Below are 20,225 nucleotides of genomic sequence, written 5' to 3' on the forward strand. Positions count from 1 at the left end.
TCACATTCACGTATGCGTAATAATCATATTTTTTTTGGAAATAAAAAATTCCTTATCGGGATTATTTAATTATTTTATTTGATTGATTTTTTTTTTTTTTCTCCTCTTGGAGAAGGTATGGTTGATGTGACCCTGATGGGGGTTCCACAAAAAAGGTAATAACCTCACGGCGTGATCGACCAACCGGGGGGGAAGAAGGTAGGCCCTGCGAATTGAGTGACCCAACTGACATCGCCACGCTACATGTACAAACACCCCCACGGTGTACCACTCAGCGTATTCTTCCTTCGCATTCTCCACATTTCCGCGGTGGAGTGAAAAGGGGCAAAAAAAAGAATCGAAAAATAAGTGCAAAAACAATAACAACAGTAATAGGAACAGACAGACTGACCATGTGACCACCCCAGTTTGGACCACCTACACGACCAAGTGCTCGCTCATCTTCTTCTTTATCCTGTCCAGCTGGCTGAAGGACTTATTCAGATTTTTATTTATTATGTCAAGGATGTAGGCATCCTTCGAGGTGGGGGCACGTCGTTTCTCTCCCCCCAGAACAGTCTTCGGATGGCTCTCCCCTCCACCACCCGCCTTCACCCCGTGGAGATACACACTGGAGCTTATCTTACTATTGTGCAGATTTTTGAGGAGCGCCTTTTTTTCTACACCGTTCAGATCAAAGCTACTTTTTCGCGTTACGTTATTCTCGATTATTTCTTTTATGGACTTAATAGCATTATCCTCCCGGCGACTCTTCTTCTGGGTAAGCACCCCTTCATTGTAAATAACACCATTTATGTTTCCCCCTCGTGATTGCACCCTACTACTTGAACCGGTAACCGTACAGATTTTTCTCCCCTGACTCTGCCGATCCGTCTTCACTGGAATATAATCCTCATACGTCGATATAACCTTTTCAATGTACCTTTTTTTATAATCTACGTTATCCATGTGGTTAGTTTTGTTTGCTCCTCCAAGTGTAACTACCGTGTCTGTTGCTTTTCTTCCAACATGCACTTGGTCGGCACTTCTACCCACGGGTGTAGAACTCCTTCCCGTAATAACCCCCAACATATCACCTCTCAAAGTTGTTACAGATGCGTTTTCACCTTCCCTGACATGCGTTACCTTCGACTCACCAGACTTGTTCTCACTCGAACTGCTATTCTTCCCCTCGGTTATGTTTGCCTTTCCTTTCCCTTTTGCACTTCTCAGGTTCACCTCATAATTGGGTAAGGTCTGCCCCTTCTTCCTTGACCCCATCTTCGCATTATTAAAATATTCCTTCTTTAACACCTCGCTCGTGTCGTAGTTGTTTTTTGTCCTTCTGAGGAGACTCCCTTTAGGGTTATTTATAAAATGGTTACCACCCCCTTGGGGGGTATCTCCTGAACCCTTTTTATTCCTACAATTGGTAGTGGATACCCCCCGTTCACATTTTTGACTCTGCAAATGGGGACGCGTTTCCGATGGGTTGCATTCCCCGTTGGGGGACTTCTCAGCGTTCTTCACCTCAGTGTGGTGACCCCCCGTGTGGACACTTCCTTTCATTGTTGCTCCGTCTTTATTGCACTTCTCCTTTTGACTGCTCCTCGCAGTGGTATTCTTCTTTTTCAACGCAATAGGAGGTGGTCTTTGCATTATTTCATGATTACTCGACTGTGCAGAGCTAGACGGACCGTTCATCCCCACATGGTCATTCCTACTGCCCTGCGTAGCTTGCCCCCCAACAGTTCGACGTTTCCACGCGGTCCACTTAGTACTTGCATGCAGATATGTCTCTTTCGAGCTTTTTATAAGACTTCCCGTGGTGACATCACCATGTTCCTTCCTCTTCGACGTATGCGCAAGGAGGGCCGCACCGATCGGGTTCGAGTAGAGCTTCAACAGATGGCGTCGATCATTTGGACCGATTAGATCACTTCTTTCCATTTGATCTGTTCGCTCTGTTTGGTCGTCTCCTCCTCGTGAGGTCACTTGCCCACCACGTGACTTCCCCCTTTCGAGGTGACACGAATGGGAACAAAGGTGCTCCCTGGAGCGACCGCTTCGACTGGTTCTGAGCTCCCCCCCATTGCCAAAACGAAACGCACTGAATGAGCTCAATTGGGGGGACGACTTACTGTACCTGTTTCTTCCTTGAAGGTTTTGCAGGAGTAGACCTCCCTTTTTCGCCCAATCCGACTTACGATGTAGAAGGTCAGTCTGCTTGTTTGTACCACTGCCATCCACTGTATCCGTGGCGAAGTTTCTTTTCGAAAAGGACTGTTCTAATTTTCCACCTACATGGTAACTCCCACTTTGACTATCCTGCCTGGTCACGTCTGGACAAACGGACAGACATCCCTGCTCGTCTTTCTTCACTGTGCTGACCGAGGTGGACAGATTCCCAACGGGTCGCCTACTAATTATGCTGCCAAAAATATCATTTTTTTTCTCCAGAAAATTTATTGCACCTAACCGATCTAGCTCAACGAGAGCATCCAGCTCCCCCATCCCATCCGAATGGATACCCACCATGGAGGAGTCCCTCTTACCTCCCCCCTTCCCTAAATTGCTCATTCTTTCCCTATTGTATAATATGTTAACGGTCTTATTTCTGTGCTTCAATTTTTGTATCTCCTGGTGGTTCCTCATCAGTGTGTCGATAAAAAAACCGTTGCAGTTTTTTATGTACTCTTTCAACCTCTTGTTCTCCTCATAAACCTTGTATGCCTTATTGCTGTTGCTGAGTTCTACGAAGTCGAGGTAGTCATTGAACCCAGTGGTATACTTACGTAGGATATGTTCCAGCGTTTCTATCTTTTTGCTTTTCTCATTCTTTTTATGTAGCCAGTTTAACAGATTGACCAGGTGAGGTTTTAACCTCTGTGATGTTTCGCACGAGTCGGGTAGACATGCCTCCGCAATTCGATGGATAGAGCGTTTCACCACCTCTTCCTCTTCGTAACATCCCCCGTTCATGATTTTACTGACCTCTCTGTGTGGACTTCCTTCCCTACTAGCAACGCTACACACTGCGTAGGGACACTTTCCACCTTGGGGGAAAGAACCCTGAATGGTTGCCTCACCTGGGGAGTTACAAAAAGGGGGTCTTCCACAAGTACATCTACTTTTCGCATCGCTCCTACAGTAACTCCTATCACTATGATTTCCGTTATTTTCTGACAAGCCCAGCAGCGAAATGGTAATTTCGTCGTAAATATACTGAGAACAATTTTTGAGATAATTCTTTAAACATTCCTCCATGCCCTTTTTCGTTTCCAACTGGTTGGACACGCTCCCCTTTTGCACCATTTCCAGTGCGCTCTTAAAATCGCTGTGTCTGTCGAAGAAGTCACCCTCACAATGGTGCCAAGCATGCACGTCACTTAAAGCGAATTGATACTGCAAGAAAACCTTCTGAGAGGAGATATTCAAACTATGACCAAATAATATTTTAAAAAGCATCCCTATTTTGTCTACATAGCTCAAACTATTTGAATACATTTCCTCTGCTGCTTTTCCATCCATGTGTTGTGCATACTCCTCCTTGTTGTAGTTTTTCACAAAATCGAACTCCTCATTGTTGTTATTTGAGATGTTCAGATGAATGGATCCTTTCTCCTGCATCTGGAAGAGGTACTTAAGGTGTAATATGGTGAATCCTATGTAGGAGTTCTTTTCCTTCTCCTCCTTCAGTTTGGTGACGGGCTTGACGCTGCACTTGGTGCTGCACTTGGCTGATTTGTCCGTTGCTCCTTTGGGGGGATCAATGGGGGTGCTATGTTTAATAGCAACCTTAGTAGCGAAGTGGTTGGTGACTTTCCCATTAGTAACCTTCCCGCTGATGCCCCTACCCTGGGTACTGATTCTCCCTTTAGTTAACTTTGCACTCGTCTCTCTGCTGTTTGTCCCCTTGGCATCCTGATCCACCCCCTTCTGGGGCACCTCCTCGACGCCGTAGAAACTTAGCCTGTAAAACTGGCCCGAAGAGTGAAGGATCACATGAGGATATATCTTGGGGGGTCTATTACACACGTATGGCTTACACATATACCCGCCATCCGTCACACTTAAGTAGTCAAAACGGAGAAACAACTCCCCCAAATTTGGAGCATTTCAAAATATAGACGCGAAGAACAATGAAAGTAATAAGAAAATATAAAAAGGACGATTATGCAAAACGAGCATGTATCATTCTCACCGTCGATGAAGATATTTCGACCCTCCCATTAACCACCTGTGCATCGAACAGGAGTTCAAATGTCACATCTGTGTGGGCACTTTTTTTCAGCTCCTCCAGGAGAACCTGCACCTCATCATGATGCAGCAAGTTGAAGCTGTCTTTATCCTTATTATACATTTTAAGAATCCGATTCTGTGCATTAAAATCTGTACCGTTTTTGCAAAAAGTGAATGAGTGGACAACCACACCTGAATTGTTAGTCACCACACATTTGACAGACTTATACTTTACGAAATATATATTTTTAAACCTTACATTTATTTTCATGTCTACTTTTTGTACTTGTGTTTTTTTATTTTCTAGGAGTAGATAGCTGTACAGGTTTGAGTTCCTCTTTTTTTGTAATGATTTCTTCTCGTTGCGTTCCTTTTCCGTTCCGTTGAATTCGCCCCTCTGGGTCCCTTTCGATGGTACATGGTCTCGGCTGCAGCTGCTGCGGTAGCTGTCGCTGCTGGCATCACGCGGATTGTCAGGTTCGCCCAATTCGATCGAACCGGCGGTGTCATTCATGTCGTCTCCGTTTTCCTCAATCTTTTCGCTTGCGGGGCGACCTCCCGAAAAAGAGGCATTTTTACCCACGTTGAGCGCACTATACGTGCTATTATTAGACCTCACACCAACCTGCGCAACATCGTATTTGCCTGAACACGCTCCAGCATTAGAACAGCTACTATTCCACAGATGCGCATTTCCGTTTTGTCTTAATTTGACTACATTGGTACTGCTCACGCGTTCGTCTCCTCTTACGGGATGATTATCCTGCCCTTCATCCTGCTCATCCTTCCGATCATCCTCCATCATCTTGTGATGAAAATAGCTTAACTCACTTTTGTGCTTTAAAACTTCATTAAATAAATTCAAATTGTCTTTATACTTGTTCGTCCTTTCCTTGGACATGTTTTTTTTTTCTATTGTAATTTGTTCCTCCCTTTTTGTGTAAGCAGCGCGGTCGTTCTTGCTTCTGCTGCCTTGGCTAAGTCGCTTTTCCTTTGTGGTTGTGGGGTTGATGGGTATGTCTACTTCTTCGTCCTTACGTTGGTCTTCATCGCTTTGTTCGTCACCACTTTGCTCATCACCACTTTGTTCATCACCGCTTTGATCATCTTCACATTGATCCCCCTCGCTTTGATTACTATCAATTTGATCTTCCTCAATTTCATCATCATCAATTTGTTCATCCTCATATTGATCATCCTCTCTCTTTTCTGGTTCCTCGTCCCTTTCTTCTTCTCCTTCTTCATCACCATCGAAATCACCACCATCGACTTCTTCGCCCTCCTTCCCCAATGCATTTCCTCCCGAAAGACTTAATCCGCTTATCCTGCGCCAAACCGGCATGTCTGCAATTGCCCGTTCCTTGTCGCTTCCCCCTTGCCCACTTTTACCATTTTCGTTGCATTCACACATTCGGCTGTTACTTATGCTTGGCGAATGTGAGGCGCATTCCTTCTTGACACTGTTCCTATTCTCCATTGTTGGGGAAAAAACATCGGAACTGTCTATGCGCGTGGAATTGCTAGAGAGGTTATTATGCGCATGTTGATCGTTTTGCGCCAGCACATTTTGTTCTCCAGTGAGAGAACTGCTTACGTGTGACTCACAGATTGGTAAATTCTCTCCCCCTTGGATGGGGTCATGCCCGTTTGACACGTACCACTTTGCAGACTTCAAATTGTTATTCTCTTCCTCATCAACGAGTTTATTTCTAGGATTGTAACTTTGCTCTGCTTGTTCTAAACAGCTATCCGCTATACAACTTTTATCACTGCACACACATTTTTTTTTTATTTTTTCGCTATTTCCTGCATTTTGGCTAGCTAGTTCATAATTTTCCATAAAATTTTTTTTTTCTGCTGACTTGTTCATATAATTTTCGTTCTCTGCAGGCAACTCGCGTTTGCCTTCTAACAACGACATTTCGTTATTTCTATCTGGTTTTAGATAATCCGAAAGTTGCGCCAGCTCGGAAAAGGTGAGTCTACCAAAGGGGGACTTTTCCTCAGCAGTTCTGGCATCCTTGGTTGTTAAGTCTGTATTCATTTTGCCAAGTTTAGGGTTGTCCTTGGTCAGGTTAGCACCACGCACTAGTGTACACAGGATACATTAACGTGTGTATTTGTGTGGAGTGGCTTCTTCCTTTTATTTTTGCGTGTCTGTGCCTGTTGGGTTGCTTTGAGCCCGTCTATGCCTCTTCACACAAGTGTATGTGCGAGGCAAGCGTACAAAAAAAGGAAACAAAAAAAAGCGGGGATTATCCCAAACAGCATATACTTACGTGCACAACGTTTATACACCCATTTGGAAATTTCCGCCAATATGAGGTCATTGTGCGGTAGCTATGTAGTACACAAACATCCGTGTGGGGAAAGCAAAACAAGTTTGCAACTTAAACAAAAAGGTTTCCTTTAGAAGGGATGAGACATATGAAAAGGGAACATGCCATGCATGTATGCCACTCTTGGGACAAAGTTGGTAAGGAAACAAAATGGGACAAGAAAAATGTACAAAAACAAAAGGGCTGCGTTCGCTTATTTCCCTTCGTGCTGCAGCACTGTTTGCGTCTTTTTGCAACATTTTTCACTTTTTCATTTCAAGTCTTATTTGGAAAAATGCTACAATTAAAATGGTCGTTCGGAGCGCGCACAGAGTAGCGGGCCAGATTGTTTGTGCCCCCAGAACGGCATTTTCCTCCAGGTCGATTGCATAATGTTATGTATCTACAGGACAAGGCGTACACACGCGCGGGGGTAAGCACGGATGAACGGGAACAAAAAAAAAAAACAAAAAAAAACAGGTATATATTCGGATTGTCACACAAAGCATGCAAATTTGAAAAATTGCCAAATTGGCAAAAATGGTAAAACGAAAAAAATCGCACAAAGCAGGTATGCAATAAAAATGAGACGAGCAGGGAAGAAATCCAATTCGTGGACACACGAGCCGAGATGAGGTTAACTCGTTTCCCCAAGTTTCCAAACCTCAGCAGAGTATTTTCCAATGGGGGAAAAAAAAAGTGGCAATTTGTAAAACACACTTCAACGAATTTTTTTGGACAAAGAATGTGGGCAAAACGTTAACATAAAAATGGTGCTACAATGGATGATCGTAAAAGGCGGATCCATGTTCATTTTTTTAATTTTTTGAAGTAGGGGAAAATAGGCCCTCCCCCGTTCCTTTTGTTCGCGTTTGTGTACATAATTTGGGGCAGCCGAGGGAAAAAGCAAACTCGATTGTCTCCTGGCACCTCATGCATTTTACGCAACTAACACACTTGGCACATTTAACACACTTAACATAGTTCTCACATTTAGCCCATTTTGCTCCTAATATGTCGGCCGGTTTGCCCGTTTGACTGCCCGATCGGCTGCACACTTCCGCGGAGCAGCTTGCCAACTTACCTGCCTGTCCGTCCAGGGGGTCCGCCCCCCTTCTGAAGCAAAATATTACCACTTTTCCTTTGTGCAACATTGGACTAGATGGGAGGGGCATATCTCCTCGGAAATGTGAGCGTAATTTCCTGTTGGCACATTTGGCCACCGCACAAGGGGGACGCCATGTAGGAGGTGACCCTTACGGAGACGCATTTTACAGAGCAGTCCAACTGGGCAACTTCCCACGGCACGCTTACATACACCTCAGCATAGCCCCATCAAGTAGAACACCCGCTCTCATTCCCCCATTTAATTTGACCAAAAATGAGGATAAACAAAAAGGACGAAATCGTGAACGTCTTGTTCACGGTGTTTCTGCTGGCCACGCAACAGATCTGCCTGCTCTACGCAATCCTGAGTAGTTCCCAAAGCAACAACATGTACCTGCTCTTCCTAATCGTGGATGTCTTCCTATGTGTGTACATTGTGCTGAGCCTTTACGATGAAAACAACGCGGGGGTCAAAATATCCATCCAGTGGATGATGTATATGATTACGTTGAGTGCAAAAATGGGCATATTCTGTTTTCTCATAAAAAATGAAAAAAAAAACAGTGACCAAAAGAGCCTTTTTTTCACATATCTATCGAATGACGTGTTGGTGTACAATTTGCTCTACTTGACTCCATTCATTTATTTGTTATTTTCCCTAAGAAGTAGAAATATTTTGGAAAATATTTTAAACAATAAAATAGTAGTAGAGAATATCCTGAGCATTGATGTAAATATAATAAACCTTTTCGATCTCATCGACTTGGTTTTCATGTTTTCCCATTTGACCAACCTTTACAAAATATTGGACCATGTGAAGACAACCTACAGTTTTCAAAACGTGCTCATAATGCTCGTCATTGTTCTAGTGGATATTTCTCTCTTTGGATTTTACTTCCCCATTTATACTAATATAGACAAGTCCTACTCGTATACGCAACAATCGGTGGGGGTGCTTAAACGGGACAGACCTGGGGAAGGGGGCAGATCTAAAAACAACAAACGTACCAAGCGAGATGGCAATAAAATAATAAATAGCAAAATAATTAAACAGAAGAAGCGTATTCATCAGAGTGACTCCTATGGAAAGTACGAAACGGGGGAGAGGAAAAAGGGTAATTTGTTCTACCCCACCAATGGGGGAAGTGGAAGCACCTCAATAGGAAGAAGTGGCAGCACCGTAATGAGGAGAAGTGGTAGCACAGCAAATGGGAAAAGTGTTGGAGGAAGAAGTAGCATAAGCAGACAGAGTAGTGCAGGTAGCTTGCTCAGCCGAAGCAGCAGTAGACGTGGTCAAAGCGGAAGCCACAGTAGTGTTCGCAGTGGGAGAAGAACTACTGTAATGAATGCGATGAATGTTCCAAATGGAGTGAATGTACCATACTTGGATAAGTCCAACGTGAGGCACATGAAGGAGAAGGCCACTTCTAAACTCTTCTACCAGCAAAATAATACAAACATCGAACTGGTGGGAAAAAGGAACCCCTCCTCTTTTGCTTCAAACAATTCGAAGGAGTCCACCTACGCTTCGTCCGATATTTCTAAGGAGTTACTTTCAAGGGAATTTTCACCTTCCTCTTTTTCTTCCTCTGAAAATACGTCCGATTTATCATCGGATGGTTCTAACTTTGGCTCTTCTCAGTCTGCGTTTTCTGCGTTTTCTGCGTCCTCCGCGTCGTCCTCCTCCTACCTGCCGTCCCTCCTGTCCTTCTCCTCCAGTGAGAACAAAGCCAAGTCGAATAAATCCTACCACCAGAAATATAAGGACGTCTACACGGACGTGTACATAACGGCCAAGTTTCACTTCATCGTGGGGTTCCTCCTCATCGACGTGCCCTTCTTCATATACAGGTATGCGCGTCAGCGCGTTGCACAATCTTCCGAAAACAGCACATTCTACTGATCTATTTGTATTGACCGTTTTGCTCATCACCTCTTTGTTCATCACCTGTTTGATCACCTTCACGCTGATTGCCCCCTCGCAGACTGCTCTTCTGCCTGAAGCACAAAATAATGCTGACGCTTATCGTGAAGAACGTGCTGTTCCTGCTGTTCAGATCGTACAAGCTGAACGAGTACCGCCTGGTCGAGAAGGAGAAATACAAAAAGAATAAAAGCAATCTGGACTTCGACTTTTACAACCTGTTCAGCGTAGATTCGGGGGAGAGTGCCTACCCAAGGGAGTATACCACGGGGAAGGCGAAAACGGGAAAACGACATGCGCATCGGCATACGCAACGGCATACACAACGGGGGAGTTGGATGAAGGCCCACTCATTCGAAAGAGGAAGGAACGACCAAATTGCAGACGATGTAGCAGATGCAAAGAACAAGAAGGAACGACGCGTGCGCAAAATGAATAAGGGGAACGCCACCAAACGGGGAAGCAAAAAAGAGAGGGAAAAAACGGACAAGTCTATAAGGAAGAGAAAAAGGAAGAAAAGAAAAAATACCGTCATGCAGGTGTTCAAGGATGAATATAGGGAGAACAAAAAGAAGCTCCTCTTGGAGAAGGCCGCCCTGCAGGAGGAAAAGGGGCCAAGTCGAAATGGCGAAAAGACCAATCGGGGAAGCATCACCCTTGGAAAGGTCATAAACAGTAACGGAGAGGAACACACAGAAAAGCGCAATGTTGCAGACGCCAAACTAGGGGGGAACACAAAAAAGGGAAAAAAAGTCCGACCAGCCAAGTTCACCTGGAAGGAAAGAAGACAAATGAGAAGCCAATTTAGAAAGTTCAAAAGTCTCATTTATAAGTTGAAGTACAAAAGGAAGATACCAATATATCACTTCAAGGTATGGGATCATATCCGAGCCATGTGTAGTTTTTTGTTCAAACGATTTGGCAGTTCTAATTTTGTTTACTTGGATGACCAGCTGGTCTTTTCCTACTTCACAAATCTCAGACTCATGCTTCTTATACTACTGAACTATGTAATGAAGATTGGCATTACCATCTTTTTCATCCTCCTCCTGTTAAACAACCATAAACGAGTGAGTCAGCAGGATGTGGTATACATGCACGATGTGCCTATAAAACCATTTGGAGGAACTCCTGTGGTGGGTAAAGGAAGCATCCTCATTTTTCCAGACAGCTTCGACTTAACCAAGTACAAAAACTTGCAACTTCCGAAAGAACCCATTCCTATACATTATATGAACAAAGACATGGAAGACAATTCGAAGGAGTTGGAAAATAGGAAGTATTTTCCAAAAGGGTATGTCCAACTGGAAATGCCAGATAGCTTATTCAACTCCACATGGGAGAATATGTTTCAGGTGGACAAAATATATTTATACGGTTGTTTGGGATTCTTTTTCCTTTATTTTGTTCTGCTTCTTGGGACTTCTACCTTTTTCGACATCCTCTTTGGGGCTATAGTAAACACCCTGAGTCACTTATCTTTTTACTTTTCCTTGAAGCAGTTTGTTTTATTCTTTTTTACCTTCCATGGGAATGTATACAATGGTGATTATATCCTTCAGGGTGGATACATTCGGAAGTTGAACTACGAATTCGAATACCTGATGTTGCTTCTGTTTAATTTGCAGCACTTCGCGTGTTTGTTGAAGCACGCCTCTCTCTTCGTGCGTGTGTTGTTCAACTGCAGGTACGTCTACTACAGGAGGAGTCTCAGTCGAGGTAAGCAAGGGCCAATGCCACGTCGTGGCCACATGGATATTCCCCATTTGTGCTGTCCATTACGCCGGCATGTTCACGTTGCACGTTCACGTTGCCAGATCACGCTGCCCGTTCATGTTACCCCTGCAGGCAGACGCAACCAGCTGAGGCACTCCGTGAGCGTGTACCTCCTGTTCCTCCTCTGCAAGTATGCCCACGCACCGATCAATCTGAACACGCTGCTCTTCGGGCAAAATATACTGAACAACATTCTCCTGATCGACAACATAAATAGCTTCACCTGGGTGAATATAATCGTCCTCACTCTTTTCAAAGGGACCCAAATTCTCATGACCAAGACTAACTACATTGTAATTGGACTTTTCATTTTACACATTCTTCTTTACGTCATTTATGCTATCCACGCACAGATACTCAGGTATATAATTCTTCGCAAAATGGAAATTCTTTTTTCCTTTAAAAATATACTCATCTCCAAGTATGAGGAAGTCCCTCTCGTCCCGGACAAGACCTCCCCCTACGTCACCTGCAGGGATATTCTTAAGTACTACTCCGAGGAGGGCTTCTTCTCTTCTGAGGGTAAGCAAGATAACACGCTAGCAGAGTGGTATATCACTAGCCATTTCGCGCAACCACGATGTTCTATGTTTCCTGTTCGATTCAATGCACTACTTCACCCCGCGTGATATTTCCCCCCCTTTGCAGGAAACATGATACCCAATTTTATATGACAAACCAGACAACACCTTCGGGCGCAGCGCAATGAATTATGTGCACGCCACTCGCTCACCCCCTAATGTAGACCACTACACATTGTCACACACAACTAACTCCCTACCATGTTTAAACAAATTAAGTAAAAAATGGCAAAACGTTGGCATGGGGGGGGCCTACTATACCTCCCCCCGAGGATACACCCTCTGTGCAGCCGCTGCTTAACCCCGTTGGTCCCTTTGGCAAAAGGTTCGCTGTGCACACGTCACGCCATGTGCATGTGCGCAGCTAACTAAACACTAATTTCTACTAAAAATGGGACAAAAAAAAAAAAAAAAAAAAAAAAAAAAAAAGCTAGTAAAGGTACTATACACATACACAACTACACATGCATACACATGCGGCCGGACAACCTGCACATAAATGACCTTTCAATGGCTGTCCATGTTTCTGCCTGTGCGGATCGCCCTCAGCGAATGGGCCTAAAAATCAATTAGGCTGTTAATGATGGCTTGCTGCACATTCAGGTCCTCACTGTTGCCGCTCTCCTGGTCACACTGGTCCATGGCAGAGGTCGTGTTGTCATCCATGCCTCTTCCGTAACTCTGGTCGGAGACGTCACGGTTTGCATAAGCATCACCTTGAAGTGAATTTACAACAGACCCTTCCTGTACCTGCTCCTGCTCCATCTGTGTCCCTTCCGCTTTAACTGAACCTGCGTTTTCTCTCTTCCTATAACCAACCTGTTGTGCATTCTGGTTGAATATCCCCGCTGGAAGGTAACCCCCCATGTGGTGCTGCTGGACGTTTTGTTCGTATGTAGAATGTGGTTCACCAAATGTTGTGCCTTCGTCAATTACATACACGTCTGGTGTTGGACCTCCTAAAGGGCTCTTCCCATTGAATCGGTTTAGCGTCCTGTCGTTGTTCACGTATCTGTAGTGACCCTCCTTTTTTCTCTTCTCTTCCGGGCTGCCTTGCAAATTACCTCCTCCATTTATTGGCACCACTTTATAGTTGGATGCACCGTATTCGTTCACCAGGAGAAATTCACTGTGTGGGGCGGCTTCACCACAGAGGGGTTCTTCCACCATGCGGGATGATGAGGGCACTTCCCCGGTGAAATGGGCACCACGTAGCGCACTGGATCGATCTAGGGGAGCACCACACCACTTCCCCTCTTCTACATAATTACGCAACCCTCCCTCTGGGCGATTAAACGTATTTAAACTTATGCCATCCTGGCAATGGTTCAGTGTGAAGTCCCTGCCGGTAAACAGTTCGGGGGGTTCATTCGTCCTCGAGTGGGGACTCCCCTCCTGTTCGATTGCCCCACGGTGCAGAGACTCAAAGGGGAGACGACTTCCTTTCTCAAGAGGTGCACACTTGCTAGCCATTTCTGCAAGCACCCGTGCATTGTCATCCATCTGCATCAGAACGTTGTTTACAGAATAATCGTTTACACTTTGCTCCACGGGGTTGCCCTTTTCAAAATGGAGCATATTAAAAGGGGAAGACTCACTTTGCATTATGTCTCGACCCATGTCAGCATAGGTTACGCCGCTCCTCTTTGGGTACCCTCCACTGTTACATACACCCATGTTCGGATCGTTCCTCCTTCCCAAATCTGTCCTGAAGATAAAAGGGTCATCCTCAGGGCCACCCTCAACACCACGTCCATTTTGTACCTCATGACCCTCACCCTTGCAGCAGTATGGGTCTTCAATTTTTTCATTCGTGGGTTTTTTTCCGGACGACCTCAAAGTGTAGGTCATCTTAGGTGCACCATCGAGTTGAACTATCTGAGGAGAAAACCCTTCATCGTTATGGATTCTCTCCACCTGGGTGAGGTCCTTCACTTTCCTTCTGCTTTTCTTCGCCCTCCCTTTATATGGCGAAGGGGTGTCACCACCAATCAGATCTTCTCCCTCCAAGGGGATCACATCACTACCGTCATGCACGTATTCCTTGTAGTATTCCCCTTCAGCATTTTTCGCTCTTCCTCCTCCTCCTCCGTTACGATACTTTCCCCTAGGAAGGAACCTTGACCCGTTGTCTACCCCATCATCACCGTATGAATCCACATCATATGCACCCTCAAACATTGGTTTATTTTTCTCCTTTTCCGTTCCACTTGGATTCATCGGTTCGTAGTGCACGTAGTACCTTCCCTCTTGTGAGTAATCCTCACGCGCGGATGAATCCACGTAGTTGCTCCTAACGGGGTTATTCCCATTGGGGTTCCCTCCTTCCCCAAGTGGGTGTCCCACCTCCGCGGCTGCACTTCGGACAAACCGATATGTCCCCCTATTGGTGAAACCAAAGTGGTCGTTATAGACATCGCACAGACCATGGATGGATTTCTCTACTGTACATTTGGGTGCTTCAGAACCCACTCCAGAGTCGCTATAACGTCCGGTTGGTGAGTTTTCACCACCTTGTGCATCTACAGATTGGAAGGAAAAATTATTTCCCCTTTCCATCATCCTGGGGATATTTTCTCCTCCTTTTCCTCCACATGCCTGAATACACAGATTGGGTTTTCCCCCCTCAACGGTGGTTACCTCCCCCTTTGAGTCTTCCCACCGGGTGGAAAATGGTCTACCCAGATTGCTTTGCCCACTTGGCTTACTCTGCCTTGGCGTCAAGGATAAATTCTCCTCCGGAACGTAGAAAACCTCGCTGCTTCTTCTTACCCCATCGTCCTTTGAAAAGTAACTTTTCGCTATTTCATTATTCACTTGAACTTCTTCCTCGTCATCCGAGCTTAAGGAAATGTTAATGGGTTCATGTGGGCTGTTTAAACGGGGTGAGTAGCGTCTATCACGGTTGTTGCTGCTTTGGAAGCCATTCATTCGGTTGTTCCTGCTGCGAAGGTTGTAAGGTCCGTACATATGACCTCCTCCCTCATGGTCCACGTGGTGGCCACTCCTTCTATTTCTTCCACTGGGGGACAGTGAATTCTGATTCGTACTGTCACCCCTCCCTACGTTGTAATTTACACAAAAGGGCATGTAGTTATTATCCCCCAGGAGGCATTCGACGTAAGAGTTGTCCGGCTTCCTAACATCATCCCCTCCACATTCGTTAGGGTCTGCATCTTCGTTCCGTTCTACACTACTCAGGTTCTTTTCGTTCGCCACGCTAGTAGGTTCAGCGTGTCCATTCAAGGCCTCATTCAGCTTCAGGGCAAACAGGTAGTCAGCATCAACTGCAATGTGAACAGGGAAAAAAAAAAAAAAAAAAAAAAAAAAAAAAAAAAAAAAAAAAAATTAGTGGCAAAAGTCGGCCAAATGGAGGTCGGCCCATCGGTACGACCAATGGTATACTACTAACGGTGTAGGAGGAGTGTACGTCTTATATGTACCCTCGTGCAAAGTCACATGGCACTCTCCTCCACCGTCGTTTTTCTCTTTCCCCAAATGAACTCACCTTGATTAATATTTTCGTCCCTCGTGGAGTTTCTCGTAGCGTCGCTCTGACTAGCATTTTGACTATCTCCTTCCTTTAGATTTTTGTTCCGGTTGTCGGTTTCATTGGACTGCTCAGTAGCATCTCCCTTGGCCACTTCGCTCCGGGCAACCTTCTCCACCCCCCCCTCGGAGGTTTTTCCCTGAAGGTTCTGCTGTTCCCTCTTCAGCCGTTCTTCATATGCCTTTCGATGCTTGTTAATATAAAAATTTAAGTCCGACGTACCCATGGTGCTATTACCCTAGGGTGGACGTTCACGCGGTTTTGTGGAAAGGACGTAAGTCGAAGGCTGTGTTGCGCGGGCGAGTTACTACCCCTTGGGAAGCAGCTGGGTTGGAAAATTCAGACGGGTACACAAGGGCAGCTGTATCCACGTCGTTACAGGCAAGTAGTTACACACACGTAGGTATACTCATGTGGGCACGGAAGGGGGAGACGTCCTGCGGGGGAGTTACCATTTCCGAGCTTAAACAAAAATTGTCATACACTTAGGAACGGAGGTTTTTACACAAAAAGGTGTTTCGCTAAGTAGGGCGTGCGAAGGGTGTACCTAAAGAGATGCTCCCGAAGGTACTTTACTCGCCCAGAAGTACATTTGCACATGTGTACACTGCCTCATTTGCCCGTTTGCCTTCCGTCACGCTAAGGGCGATGAGCAAATATGGGTATGCCTACGTTGGGCATTTATCTACACCGGCACCGCTACACGCACGCGTTGAATGTTCACTGGTTCACGTCCAAATGGGCACAATCGTTTTCCATTCGGACGCGGTGTCCGTGACGGAGTTCAGTGCACGGCTAGCTGGTTATTCATGACGCAGGGGGACACATAAACAAAAAAGGGGTGCATAAACACATGCACGTATATGCGTATGTACGTATGTATGTTTGTATGAAGGGGTAGGGCGGGGCGACGCCGTCCACGCACGTACGTAGAAACGAAGGAGCACTAACTTTTATGCAGCTGCAGGTGCTTGCCTTTGCGCAGCAAAAGTGTTGCCAATTGGGGAATGTCCTTTTATTTGGCAAGCGGCACAGACGTGGAGACGAAGGGGAATGAGCAGAAATGAAAGAAAACATGCGGAGAAAGGAGGAAAAAAGGGACTACTTGGCCTCCGCTCTCATGGGGCTACTCGCCACTGCGCAGGAAAACACGTCCTGATTTTTGAATTCTTTAAAGAAAAGGCGAAGAGGACTGCCTTGTCGACATTACGATGTTCACTTGTGGACTGGGCAGCACGCCAATGGTACATAAGTAAAAATGCAAAAACGAAAAAAAGAACCAAAAAAAGGAACGAAAAAAAGGAACGAAAAAAGGAACAAAAAAAGGAACAAAAAAAGGAACAAAAAAAAAGGGAAACATAAAAGTAAGCGTAAGCATAAGCGTACGTTATTGGGCCGCATTCATCATCCACATGGGCGCAATGACTTTAGCTTGACTGGAAAATAAAAAAAAAAAAAAAAAAAAAAAAAAATGCTCATATGGGAGAACATGCGGTCGGGTAAAGATGCTCGGTTGAACACTGGTTGGTACGGTTTAGTAAGCAATCGAACGGTTCAGTAATGACACCACTGCATGGTTGACCCGATTAGTCACACCATTTTTGCATGGCCACACAGCTAGGCAAAAACTGCAAAACTGCAAAATTGCAAAACACGACTTTGCGCCAGTTGAAACGTCCTCACACGGAACCAGTGATCATCTTGTGGCCATATAAAAGATTGCATATAAAATATACACATAAAAATGGGCAGCTAGATTTTGTTAATGTGTACTGGGCGAGAAAAATTATTTTTTGCATTAAAAGAAAAAACGCTGTGATGGTGAAGCCTACACTTGCCATGATCGTTCCGTTCATCACATTCATCCCATTTTTAACTTTCCTTCGATTTGATTTTTTTTTTTTTTTTTTTTTTTTTTTCCCTCATCCTTTTGAACTCTTTGTTCCTCCACTGTTCCATTTGATGGTCTACTCTCTGCCCCCTTGGCGGCCCCCTTTTCATTCCTTTTTTTTCCCACCAAGTGACGTTGCTTCCCTTTGCGCGTCCTTTTTCTCTCGCTCGTTTCGTCATTTCGTGTGTACGTTTACGCATGTGCGTGTATGGAAAAATTATCCTCACATGTGTAGTTATTTCATTTATTTTTTTTTTTTTGTGATTTAAAAAAACATCATTTTTTTCACACCAGGTGAGGGCAAAAGGGGGGCACACACACGAACGGGGAGGAAAAAAAAAAGATAAATACGAGCAATGTACGATGAACGATGGCCGCTGCATAAATGGCACACATAACATTTCTGTTCCTTCGCTGATCGTCCGCTGATACATATGCTGTGTTACGCTTCTTTGTACTAGTAACGACGGAGGCAAAGTGAAACGCATGCAGTTGAGAAAAAACACTGAGTGCAGAAAAGGGTCTACAATGAAGTGGCCCAATAAACTGACTGATCAAACTGCATAGAGCAGATCACGAAAAAGGACAACTGGAGTCCCCAAATGGTGACACAGTTGGCTGCGTCCCTTCGCCCGTATCGAAAGATAAAAAGGGGCCACTTTAAAAATGGGAAAATAGTTACCAACGGGTCAACCGAGAAAATCGGTAAAATAGTGTCTTTCCACAGCAGCCACGTCAGACTGCTCCTTTTTTAACCGCGTAAACTGTCCAGCGTTGTGAACAACCGGGACGATCTCATCACGCGAAAAGCAGTTCATTGGAATTATGCTGCATCGATGATGCAGGGGCGAACGGGCCAGCAGACAAATGCAGTCACTTCACTTATATGTCTCACTTGTCAACCCATGCGAGCAGCCAAATTACCAAGCGCACTTCTTCCCCCCCACCCCCTCCTGCGCATATTCGCATGTGTGCATGCACAACATTCTTCGTCACGTAAAAAAAAAAACAATTGCTTGTTTTTGAAGTATCGATGAAGGGGGGAAAAAAATGCTTCATTACGAGTTGTTCAGTTGTTGTATTTACTACTTATGCAAGTTGGGTATACATCCCAAATGGTCAGCTACTAAATCAATGATAAAGGAACCACCCGTGTGACGCTCTTCGCACGTAGCTCACATATTTCTGTGCGTGTTATGTTCAATCAAAAAGAAAAAAAAACTTGGCCAAGGGAAACGAATACACACTCGTGAGAACCTCCGAGAGGAGAAAATATTTGTGCGTACGCGGTCCACCATGCTGCGCAAATAGTGACAGCAACGTTGCGCGTGTTCACACATTTGAGGCGCGAAAATGGCACCATAGGAATATTCCTACCCACTTTTTAAAAAAAAAAAAAATTAAGAGACGAAGAAGAAATGGGTGCGCTACTTTCACCCATTCTACCACCTCACAAAAGTTGCAAATTTATGGAAAAAAAAAATAGGGCGGTTTGAAAAATATGGCAGTTTGAGAGGCAGACGCGTCACCACCTCGTCGTATTTCCCCCCTTGTTCGTTACACCTGTCCCGGGGAGGCTGCTTCCCTCTCCGCATAAAAATGAAAAGGTGTTTCTTCAACGTGCGCGCGAAAGTGAGTGTGCACCTAAGGGGTAATGCCAGGACGATCGAACAGATCAATCGCGCAGGAATATTTGCGAACATAAGCACAAGGTGGTACCACCCATCAGGGGACACGAATGAGTTGTTACATTCTGCCCACTTCAGCTGCATGAGGAGCTCAAAGGAAGGAAACCCTATTGTCCATGATCTTAATTTTATGAAATGCATTTTGCTAAATGATGAAAGGAAGTGGGGTAAAGAGTCGGCCCTAGAGGAGGGCAGAACAGAATCAACCCCCCAGTCTAGAATAATAACCATCGTCCTGAACAACACCATTTGTGCCCATTCGGCCAAAATTATTGCCAACTCGGATATATTAATATGCGCCGATGGGGGCGCCAACCGGCTGTACAACTGGTGTCAGTCGTTAGCCACGGAGAGAAACCCAAATGATAAGCAAAGTTTACCGAAAGGGGAGGAAGACAAAAACACAGCACAGTATGCATGGCACCCAAATGAGCATGCGCAACATTTGCATGGAGGACACACCATCGGTGATTTATTCAACATGCCAGTGTCAGAAACGAAAAAGACGCTGAAGTATCCCACCGAAATAGTGCCCCATATAATTTGCGGTGACTTTGATAGCATAAACGCACACGTGTACAGCTACTACAAAAACAAGTCAGTCATATTCGAAAAGTGCGCGAACCAGGAAAATACGGACCTCGATAAATGCATCGACCTGATACGAGGACATATCCGCAAGAATGACAAAATATTAATTTTAGGCGCCACAGGAAACAGGTTTGACCACACGTGTGCAAATATTTCTTGCCTATACAAAAATGCTTCCCTAAATAGTCTGTACTTAATTGGGGAGAATAACTTCCTCTTTTTGCTCCAGCAAGGAAGTCACATTATACAGGTACCTCCGGACGTCTTTTGCAAAGGTTGCGGCATTTTACCCATTGGCGGCAAGTGTACAATTAAAACGGAAGGGTTGAAGTACAATTTGAATGATGAATGCCTCAGCTTCGATACGCTCATCAGTTCGTCAAATGAAGTTGTCCAGAGGGAGGTAAAAATTTTTACCGATTTTCCCGTGATTTGGAGTGCCCAGTTAAGGGACGGGGGGAATGATGTGCGGCCCTGCACACACAGCTAGCTAAAATGTGTCCATGTGTTTGTTTTTAATTTTGCTTTTTTTTTTTGTGTTTTTTTTTTTTTTTTTTTTTCCAATTATTCATAACATT

General features: G+C 44.9%; 4 protein-coding genes across 4 annotated transcripts; 2 read left to right on the forward strand and 2 right to left on the reverse strand.

The window, feature by feature from the left end:
- Positions 1 to 417: 417 nt before the first annotated feature.
- PCOAH_00016740 (Uncharacterized protein) lies at positions 418 to 6,265 on the reverse strand (the record flags this gene model as incomplete). Its single annotated transcript, XM_020058483.1, has 2 exons — positions 418 to 3,960; positions 4,184 to 6,265. 2 exons carry the CDS (start codon positions 6,263 to 6,265, stop codon positions 418 to 420), a joined length of 5,625 nt encoding a protein of 1,874 aa, XP_019914238.1.
- A 1,655-nt stretch (positions 6,266 to 7,920) lies between these two features.
- Positions 7,921 to 12,260, forward strand: PCOAH_00016750 (Uncharacterized protein; the record flags this gene model as incomplete). Its single annotated transcript, XM_020058484.1, has 4 exons — positions 7,921 to 9,497; positions 9,632 to 11,289; positions 11,419 to 11,868; positions 11,995 to 12,260. 4 exons carry the CDS (start codon positions 7,921 to 7,923, stop codon positions 12,018 to 12,020), a joined length of 3,711 nt encoding a protein of 1,236 aa, XP_019913956.1.
- Positions 12,261 to 12,485: 225 nt separating this feature from the next.
- Positions 12,486 to 15,703, reverse strand: PCOAH_00016760 (Uncharacterized protein; the record flags this gene model as incomplete). The annotated part of the gene is made up of 2 exons (XM_020058485.1): positions 12,486 to 15,214; positions 15,436 to 15,703. 2 exons carry the CDS (start codon positions 15,701 to 15,703, stop codon positions 12,486 to 12,488), a joined length of 2,997 nt encoding a protein of 998 aa, XP_019914068.1.
- A 3,264-nt stretch (positions 15,704 to 18,967) lies between these two features.
- PCOAH_00016770 (Thiamin pyrophosphokinase) lies at positions 18,968 to 20,137 on the forward strand (the record flags this gene model as incomplete). The annotated part of the gene is made up of 1 exon (XM_020058486.1): positions 18,968 to 20,137. One exon carries the CDS (start codon positions 18,968 to 18,970, stop codon positions 20,135 to 20,137), a length of 1,170 nt encoding a protein of 389 aa, XP_019914179.1.
- Positions 20,138 to 20,225: the final 88 nt, after the last annotated feature.

The sequence above is a fragment of the Plasmodium coatneyi genome, chromosome 7 (assembly GCF_001680005.1).
Source record: "Plasmodium coatneyi strain Hackeri chromosome 7, complete sequence".
In the NCBI taxonomy this organism is placed as follows: domain Eukaryota; phylum Apicomplexa; class Aconoidasida; order Haemosporida; family Plasmodiidae; genus Plasmodium; species Plasmodium coatneyi.